Below are 9990 nucleotides of genomic sequence, written 5' to 3'. Positions count from 1 at the left end.
ATGTCTCGGTCATGTCTACATTGTTCTCGAACCCGTAGGGTCCGCACGCTTAAGGTTACGATGACAGTTATATTATGAGTTTATGCATTTTGATGTACCGAATGTTGTTCGGAGTCCCGGATGTGATCACGCACATGACGAGGAGTCTCGAAATGGTCGAGACGTAAAGATTGATATATTGGAATCCTATATTTGGATATCGGAAGTGTTCCGGGTGAAATCGGGATTTTACCGGAGTACCGGGAGGGTTACCGGAACCCCCCGGGAGCTATATGGGCCATAGTGGGCCTTAGTGGAAAAGAGAAGGGGCTGCCCTAGATGGGCTGCGCGCCTTCCCCTTCCCCTAGTCCTATTAGGACTAGGAGAGGTGGCCGGCCCCCTCCTCCTCTTTTCCCCTCCGAGGAATCCTAGTTGGACTAGGATTGGAGGGGGAATCCTACTCCCAGAGGGAGTAGGACTCTCCTGCGCCCTCCTCCTTGGCCGGCCAGCCCTCCCCCTTGGCTCCTTTATATACGGAGGCAGGGGACACCTCTAGACACACAAGTTGATCCACGTGATCTATTCCTTAGCCGTGTGCGGTGCCCCCTGCCACCATATACCTCGATAATACTGTAGCGGAGTTTAGGCGAAGCCCTGCTGCTGTAGTACATCAAGATCGTCACCACACCGTCGTGCTGACGGAACTCTTCCCCGACACTTTGCTGGATCGGAGTCCGGGGATCGTCATCGAGCTGAACGTGTGCTCGAACTCGGAGGTGCCATAGTTTCGGTGCTTGATCGGTTGGATCATGAAGACGTACGACTACTTCCTCTACGTCGTGTCAGCGCTTCCGCAGTCGGTCTGCGTTGGGTACGTAGACAACACTCTCCCCTCTCATTGCTATGCATCACATGATCTTGCATGTGCGTAGGAAATTTTTTGAAATTACTACGAAACCCTACATGCGGGTCTTCAGGTTCTGAATCTGACATGCCCAAAATAGAACACACCTTGAACGTATGTTCGTCCACCTGGAAAGCCGTGAACATGCTGGCACGCTTTATTTCTTCCTAGAATCTGCAAGTTTTGTGTGTTTTCTGTTAAACTATCGTGCACACTTTTTTTGTAGCACCTTATGTTGTCATGGAAATAGAAATACATTTTGTTTGAACATGGCAAATATAGTACATTGAACATGGAAAATATAGTACCTTGAACATGGCAAATATAGTACATAAGACATGGCAACTGTAGTACATTAGACATGGCAACTATAGTACATTAGACATGGCAACTGCAGTACATTAAACATGGCAACTGCATAACATTTTCAACTGGCCATCGTCATTTCCACACCAACATTCCCAATGGAAGCACATTGCATAAAACATGGCAACTGCATTTTATTAACACATGGCAACTACAGTTGAGTAAACATGGCAATTGCATTTCAGCAAACATGACAGTTGCATTTTAGTAAACATGGCAATTGCATTTCAGTAGATATGGCAACAACATAACATTTTTTCAGTTGACATTGGCATTTGCATACCAACATGCCCAATGGAAGTACAATGCATTAAACATGGCAACTGCATTTCATTGAACATGGAAACTGCATCCGGGTAAGCATGGCAAACAGAATTTCCATTGAACATGGCAACTGCAGCTGAGTAAGCATGGCAAACAGTATTTCATTAAACATGGCAACCACATATCATGGCAACTGCATTGCATTCTATATGGCACCTACTGCCTTCGTGCTTTGCGCAAATAAGACTGTAACACAACTGACTTACTTGTTAAAGATCTTGTTGGTGTATATCTTGCTCATTTGCCTCTCCATCGGTAAATACGTTAGCAATTTTGGCTGCTTTAGCGCGGTGTTCGCTTCTTGCTGTAGCTCAGATCCCAGTATTTTTTGTTGCAAAGCTGTGTACTACTTGGCAAACTGTAGCAATAAGTTGCCAGGGCTCACGTACCGCTTCAAAACAGCATTGAACCCCTCGCTGCGTTGCGTAGTCTGCAGAAATGGGAAGAAGCAATTCATGAAGTAGGCCGGCACCCATTACATTCGCTTCTCCCACAGGCTAGCAAGAGTCTCGTTGTCTGGGACTTGATATGTTTCAATCATGGCCATCAGCTCCTTTCAAACTCCTCCACCGTCAAGCTGTGGTCCACGCACAGCTCGAATGCCTTGTGCAGCTCTGGACGGTCAGCAAAGAACGGTCCTAGCATCTCCTCAGCCTTCTTTATAATGTGCCACCTGCAGTGCTTGTGCACTGCCAACGGAAAGACCTCCTCTATGCCTGCACGCATGCTAAAATCCTGGTCTGTTATTATGTTCATCGGAGCAAGTCCATCCATGCACTCCAAGAAGGTCTTGAACAGCCAAACGTACTCATCCATGTCTTCGTTCCGAACGAGCCCGCATCCGAACTGCAACGACTGATTGTGGTTATTTATTCCTATGAATGGAGCGCATGGCATCTTGTACATATTAGTGATATACGTCGCGTCGGATGAAATGCAATCTTAGAAATGTTTGTAAGCTCTCCTTGCAGCACCATCCACCCAATACATGTTTCTGACACGGTCCTCATCGTCCAACCTTATCATGTAGAAGAAATCTGGATCTTCCTTCGCTTTCTCATTGAAGTAGGCCATTGTGGGCTCTATGTCAGCCAACTTGCTCTCTCTATGGTACTTTGCCTTTAGGTTTGTGACGTCAGCTGGTATGTAGGGCATGCTACTCAGAGTCCCTTCTTTGCTGTGGATGAGTGATAGTATCTGGACCATTCTTGATGGACCGACGTTACAATCATGTAGCAGCTTTATGAATTTCTTCTCGACGGGGGTGAATCCTCTGTGGGCGGTCAGAAATTTTACCAGGTCAAACTTCTTTATGAGTTTGTGGTTGTGCTCGTCAAAATATTCGGTGACCACCCACTGTGCTCCATCTACGTTTAGCTTACATCGGACAGGGCATTCGGTCTTGAGAATGATACCTCTCTTTCGTTCCGGAACGACAGGCGCAACACCTTTCCCCTTCTTATTCCTTCATGCCTTGTGGCACCTCATCTCACCTCTTTTGTACTCGTTAGTTTTCTTAATTTTCCTATGGTATTCGGTGTTGACCGCAAACCCATGGAACTTTACATATGTCTGGTAGAATTCCTTTGCTTCTGCGAACGATTCAAATCTCTGCCCAACGTACGGTGGCTGAGGTACCATGATCTCCGATTTCCCACCATCTTCATCCCCTTGTGCTTCGTCATCAGTTTCATCATTCACTTCAGTATCGGCGGCAGTTTCATCTACTTGAGTGTTGCCAGTGCTTGTGTTCAAAGGGGTGCCTGTCGGCATTGCTGGAATGATTGCCATTTCCGACTCTGACTCAGCATTGTTTGCGGCATGATTGTTGGCTGGCTGGTGGAACACGTCTTCCGTGCGCTCACAGCTCCCCACAGTAGATGTCCCTGCGCCGTTGTTCACTGTAGTTGTAGGCCCTGTAATAGGAAAAAACAGGTACGAGCGTAAGATTTTGCTTGAATAACATGTTTATTGTAACGGATCACATCAACTTCAAGTGATTTGGCATGACATCATTCAAACAGCAAGCCGTGAGTCTGCGTGTGGACATGCATGGCAACTGTAGTTGTCCAGTCATGGCAGCTATAGTCCAACAAACATGGCAACTATTGTTTGCCAATGCACGACAACCAGCTCCTTTTTAGTATGAAAATTTGGATTCTATATGCATGGCAGCTACAGTCCTGCATACATGGCAAATACTGCTCTCAATACATGGCAACCAGTGTGTTCTAGCATCAAAACTTTGCATTCTAGGCTTGAGCTCACTAGGCAAATGCGATCAACCATTAGTGCTGCACACATGCTTCTAGCAGTTGGCAAATTTCCGAAGACAATATATGACTCATTGCACACAACCACTTGTTAGCGTTTTATGCTTGATTTTTTCCACCATCACTGATACAAATCTTCTTTTTTGTCACGTGCTATTTGCCACAAAAACAAATGTAGTGCTCTTTTGTGGTTCAATTTTTTCCTTACCTTTTTGTGCTGCATGTGCCCATCTTGTGTGGTCTGTCACACCAGATTGACGTGCTCTATCTACAATCTGTGAAGCTTGCCACGAGACGTTTGCCGGGGCACCACCACCGTAATAACCTGTAAGCATCGTAGTAGTTGGTCAATACATGGCAACTGCAGTTGTCCTAGCATGGCAACTGCAGTTGTTCCTCCATGGCAACTACAGTTGTCCAGGGATGACAACTGTAGTTATTAATTCATGGCAATTGCAGTTGTCCAGTCATGGCAACTGCAGTTGTCAACTATGCTCCTTCTGCTAATTCACCGTCCGCAACTTCACTTTTTATGGACTCACCTGTGTATGACGTCGATGACAGGTACATGGGTGCTGCCTGCTGCCACGTGCTGCATGAAGGCTCTGCGTTTCCCCCCGACATAACTCGTGAGTCTTTTGCCAACCTTTGCAAGTTTATTTTTCATGTCCAGACCAGTATGTGTTCTTTTTCGTATGTGTTACCTTGATTAGCCATATTAGCTAGTTGAAGTTGGCTGCCCGTACATTTGTCAGTGTTAGCGCCCTGTGACTGAACTTGCCACGGAGCCCCCCTGAGTGTGTTTTGGTCATAAGAACCTGCGAAAAAATGACAGTGTAGGACATAAGTAGAATGTCATCTTCATCGTCGCGAACATGGCAAATGTTCTTTTCTTTTGTTATCACGCATCATACCAATGCCTGCATAATGTTCTAGTAGTGGCAGCAACGGCCCTGCAGAAATGAGTTGACTGTACTCTGATGCATCCCAAGGGGGCATTTCTGGTCTTTGAGAACCCCAAGTATCAGCGCCATCTTTGTGATTCATTCTTTTCCGCGTCTCGTTTCTGCCAATGTGCTCTCAATCACTTCATGAACAAGAATGCATCAACAATCCACAAAAAATGTATCCTTGTGCTTCTTGCATGTAGAAGTTAACACGTCAGTGTTATCACATTTTCATGCGTAGGCAACCAACATATCATGGCTAGTAGGACATGCACATCCACTATCTTTTCTAAAATCTGGGTGCTAGCTATCCGTTTGATTCGATGGTATCAACCTCTACAATAGGATGACAAGCAATAAGTTGACATGGTGGCAGTTGACGACAATGATAGGTGGCAACTGACGTTAGACACCAGTGGCAATTAATTTTCACACCCCCCATTATTCCAAATTTCTCAAATTTCTCTCCCTTTTTATGGATTCCTACACATCCATTCATTTACCAACTACGTGCATCAATCTACGGAGAACTTACGGTTATCTCTAGCGTAGTACATGGCAGATCTAGTGTATTCTGCTTGGCAACTGTGAAGACACACAACCTATGTAGTGTTTTACCCCTGTAGGATGGATCTAGTTGCCAACTTCGTCGGTAATTTTGCAATTTTCTGCCCAGAAGAAGGATGAGAAGCAGTAGGGAGATCGGGAGATTCACCTGCTTTTAGCTGGTCGTCTTTGGAGGGCGTTGTTGGAGTGGGGGTGGGGGTGGAGGGGGTGGGGTGGGGGAGATAAGGGGTGTGGTTTGCGGTGGGAAGGCCCTACGGATCTGCTCTGGTTGCCATGGCAACCAGAGAAGGCCGGCGATGGAGGTAGGGGTTCGGGAGGTGGGAGAAGATGGTGGCAGTCGGGATTGGGGATCGATCAGAGGCCGGGACGGCTGGGTCATGCGGGCTGTTGGGTCCTCTGGCCCGGACGTGCGGGCGGGGTTGCCACACACCAGACGTGTGAGCCGTGCCTTTGCGCGCCCGAACGCGGTCGTGCGGGCTGGTTCCTGTCCATGCCACACGAGGCGTGTGGCACAACTACCTGATACACCACACGTGTGGCAGTTATCGGGACCCAACATGTAAAGCTGACGTGCTAATTATGCTGTCCGCCAGCACTATTTGAAAAAACAGTGTTAGTGTTGATGGAAAATGACGCCCCCAACGAAAGTTGTGACTAGTCGTTTTTCCACTAGTGTAAATACTTCTTCCGTTTCGTACTCTCCATATGATCCTTTTCTTTACGAGCTTCAGTCCTTTTTCAATTCCTTTCCAAGCAGGTGACACATCCGAGGACCACATGTCACCTTTTGTGTAATACTTTGACCTAAGCACCGTCGCACACAAACTGTGAGGATGTTGGATGAGCCTCCACCCCCGTCTGGCTAGTAATGCAACGTTAAAAAGGTGCATGTCCCTAAAACCTATCCCTCGTGCTCTTTTATGTTTAGTCATGCGTTCCCACGACATCCAGTGCACTTTCCTATGTCCTTCTTCATCTCCCCACCAAAAATCTCTTATCATTCTCTCATATTTTTCGCAGAATCCTTTGGACAGTAAGAAAATTCCCATGGTGAAGGTTGGGAGAGCTTGTACCACTAAGTTAATATGTACCTCTTTAGCGAGAAAAGCGATTCTGCCATGCATGGAAGGTCCCGTGCATGCATCTATCGTTGATCTAGTTGGAGATCCGAGTGCATGCAAACTACCCTTCTTCCTATACATGATGTATTTGCTATTCCTTGAATTAATATATAGCTCGTATCATGTTAGTCATAAATGCACTTTATGCCATGCCGCGTTGGGCTTCCCACCTGTCCCGCAACTTCTTCTCTGTGCCCCAAAGTCTCATTGTTTCTCCTGCTTGTCCTCTCATCACCTTCTTTGCTCCGTCCCAACTTTGCCTGTATGTACGAAACATCTGTTTGAGGTGAGGTCATGTAAAGAAATTGTGTTTATAAACAATTAGTAGTTAGTTAAATTGTTTTAATATGTCCAACGACACATTACTAGCCGCTATATTGTATACATATGTTTGAGACTTCTACATGCTTTGCCATGATGGGTGATGGGAGGAGGAAGAAGGTCGGCATCAAAGCAGCAATGGGGAATAATGGATCCGTACAACATACTCGAAGGTTGGAGAGGGGGATAACTATTGCATTGTTGGGCCTAAACGAACATGTATCCATGTTCCCGTATTAATGCTGACCCACAATTTCAATGCGTATCTGACAGGACAGGTGAGGTATTGTACTCCCTGCGTTCCAAAATATATGTCTTTCTAGAGATTCCAATAGGTGACTACATACGGAGCAAAATGAGTTAATCTACACTCTAGAATATGTCTACATGCATCTGTATGTTGTAGTCCATTTGAAATGTCTAAAAGAACTTATATTTCGGAACGGAGGGAGTACATATCCCGTGCATGGGAGAAAACCCAGTCTCCCTCTTTTGCAGCATAAGACATAAATCTTTCAGTCCAATTGTTACATCTTTTTCCCAATTTATCCATGATCAGCTGAAAACTTTCATCCTTCATTCTTCCTTCCAGGGTCGGAAGTCCCAAATACTTGCTCTCAGATGTCACGGTTTCCACTTCCAAGACCGATTTAATATCCTCACGCGTTCTATAAGACAACGATCCCACACTCTGATACAAGTTCAAGCTCCGGTAATTACAATCTGGCTATAGCGCAACAACTATACGTATTTGACACAGTTTCATGAATGTGCAATATAAATGAAACAACTTACTACGGTAACAAAAATATTAAGGCCCCAAGTGTAGGATTCTACAAGTGGCACTATAAAAGCACGTTTACATAACTGGTTTTATAAGACCACGATCCCACACTCTGATACAAGTTCAAGTTCAACCTCAGACAACATTGCGCGTAGCTCCCGTCTTCCTTCTGGGTGCCTTAGCATTATGTTAAGTAGCGGCACAGCATACTTGAACTGCTTCTTGACGCCAGTCACTTCACAAGCAAATGTCAATGAATAGAGCATAAAAACAGGCGCCCTGTGTTACAAAAGTGGGAGAGATAATTCTATTGTCAATAATAATGATAGAGCATAAAAACAGGCACCATGTGCCAGTAAACAACCAAACAAGTTCTGCCAACGACAATGTACTAAAAAAGAAGACAAACATGGAACTCACATGATAGCATCAAGTGGAGAATATTTTTTATTGTAAGTTACGGCCATGATGAGGAGCATGATAACTGCACAGGTTAAAACAAACAACGAAATTAACCCACAGAAGTTTGGTTTTGAAAATTATTATGTGTGTATATGAGGCCTGGATAACAACTAACCAAATTTAAGTCGGGTGATGAGGTCATTGGCAAAGCCCTGTTTCCGGAGCTCCAACGAGACAACGCTGAGCTTGTAGAACGCATAGCCGAGAGCGGTGCTGACAAACATGGACGGATCCATCTTCCACAGTTGATAGCACCCGACGCAGGCGACCAACGCTCCTGAACAAAGACCTCGTCAGATCACATAAAAAGCTATTGATCCTAGTACTATCTAGGAGATACACATAGGCTTATGTACCGAAGGGCATGCCGATGTGGTAGTCCTCCGTGTCGTAGACGGTCTTCAGGGACCGGAGGTGGTGGAAGTTGTCCAGGAGTGGACGGAACACGCCGGCGATCATGGCTTTTAGCGCCGCGACCGCCTCCGTAGATTCGCGCGAGAACCGTTCTTGCATGGTGGCGAAGTCCTCCCGGCGTAATTCGTCTTCGTCGGGGAAGTAGTCCCCCCACGGCCACAGCTTGGCGTACGGGTCGGTCTCCGCGACGCCCTCTTTATCCGCTGGGTCGCGCGGGCAAGCCTCCTTGGCGGCGGCGCCGTCGTCCGCCGGAGCGCGCTGCTTGAATCTCAGGCGCGCGTGCGCGCGCAAGGGCCCCTGTTCAGTTAGTCACGATCGGGCTCAGCTCGGAGAAGAACATCATTGAAGGAAGAGAGGAGTTAATGTGCTAATGCAATGCTCACCACCGTCGTCGAGCGCGCCAGGCGGGGCGTGCGGGCGGGCGCGAGGAGACAGACGCGCGCAGGGGGGGAAGAAGCGGGCGGAGCCGCCACAACGCGCGTGGCGGCGGCGAGAGCGAACCTCCCGGGGGACAGGACGAGGGGGTAGGCCATCGAATACAGCACTGTGCGATGGACGTCGGACGGTAGACCGAGACGCCGAGACTTCACCAGGTGCTGATACGAGCGAAACTTGTGCAGGTCTGGTCGATGGCTTTGACACGCTGGTTTGGTTTGGTGCGCTCGTTTTCCTTTTTTATTGAAAGGTCGTGTGTGTGCCGTATATATCCTTTAGTAGAGGTCGGACTCTGACATCGTGAAAGGGTTTGACAGGGTCGCCTGGCAATTCCTCTCAATTTTGTTTTTGAGAAACTCTCCCCATATTTTTATGGGAAACGTTTCGGCGCGGTGCGCCGGCCGAACGATTGGGCCGGTCGCTCGCGAGCCACGCGATCAGCCCCCCATCGTACGCCTCCCGCATCGCCCTGGCTCACCTTATCTTCTCCCACTTTCTTCTTCCTCCCGATCCCCTCCTTCCCTCTCAGCCTTGCGCGCTGCTGGCCCTCGTCTTCATCTTTCGGATCTCGCCGCCGGCCAGCCCCAATCCCATGCAGGTTCCTACCTCCATTCTCAGTGCCCTTGCCCACTTCTCCGCTGCCGCCCACCCTCCCTCGATCACGGCAACAGCAGGTACCCTTCTTCCTTCTCCCTCTCTCCCCTTTCCTCCTCCTCTCTTCCCTTTTTGCTGCAACCGGCGACAGGCCAAACGTGGGGAGGACCAAGGCACCCGTGCTACAACGATGGCCACAGGGAGGAGCCGCAACAGCGGTACTGGGAGAGTTGCAAACGGCGTTTTCTCGTGCTACAACCATGGACACAAAAAGCTACATCCAGTAGATAAAAAAGCTTCAACCAGACAACGAAATACAGGAAAAGTTACAACCGTTTGACAAAAAGCTTCAACCCGCAGATGAAAAAGCTTCAAACAGAGATTGAGAAATCCTCCTCGACGACGACCATGGCGTCTCTCTGTGTTTTTGTTGCAACCGCAGAGTAAAAAGCTGCAACCTTTTGTGAAAAAAGCTTCAAGCTTAGGTGAAAAAAGCTTC

General features: G+C 47.5%; 1 protein-coding gene across 1 annotated transcript; it reads right to left on the bottom strand.

Annotated features, from left to right (window-relative positions):
* Window positions 1-7451: 7451 nt before the first annotated feature.
* On the bottom strand, window positions 7452-9088 carry LOC125556284 (uncharacterized). Its single transcript, XM_048719053.2, has 5 exons — window positions 8846-9088; window positions 8405-8759; window positions 8164-8325; window positions 8007-8070; window positions 7452-7865 (listed from the first exon to the last, which is right to left on the bottom strand). The coding sequence occupies exons 1-5, from the start codon at window positions 8993-8995 to the stop codon at window positions 7676-7678; spliced, it is 921 nt and encodes a 306-aa protein (XP_048575010.2). The 5' UTR covers window positions 8996-9088; the 3' UTR covers window positions 7452-7675.
* Between the last annotated feature and the right edge of the window lie 902 nt (window positions 9089-9990).

The sequence above is a fragment of the Triticum urartu genome, chromosome 5A (genome assembly GCF_056163025.1).
Source record: "Triticum urartu cultivar PI428250 chromosome 5A, HENAU_Tu73, whole genome shotgun sequence".
Taxonomy (NCBI): domain Eukaryota; kingdom Viridiplantae; phylum Streptophyta; class Magnoliopsida; order Poales; family Poaceae; genus Triticum; species Triticum urartu.
The sequence above is the reverse complement of the archived record's forward strand: the minus strand, read 5'-3'. Positions and strand labels throughout refer to the sequence as shown.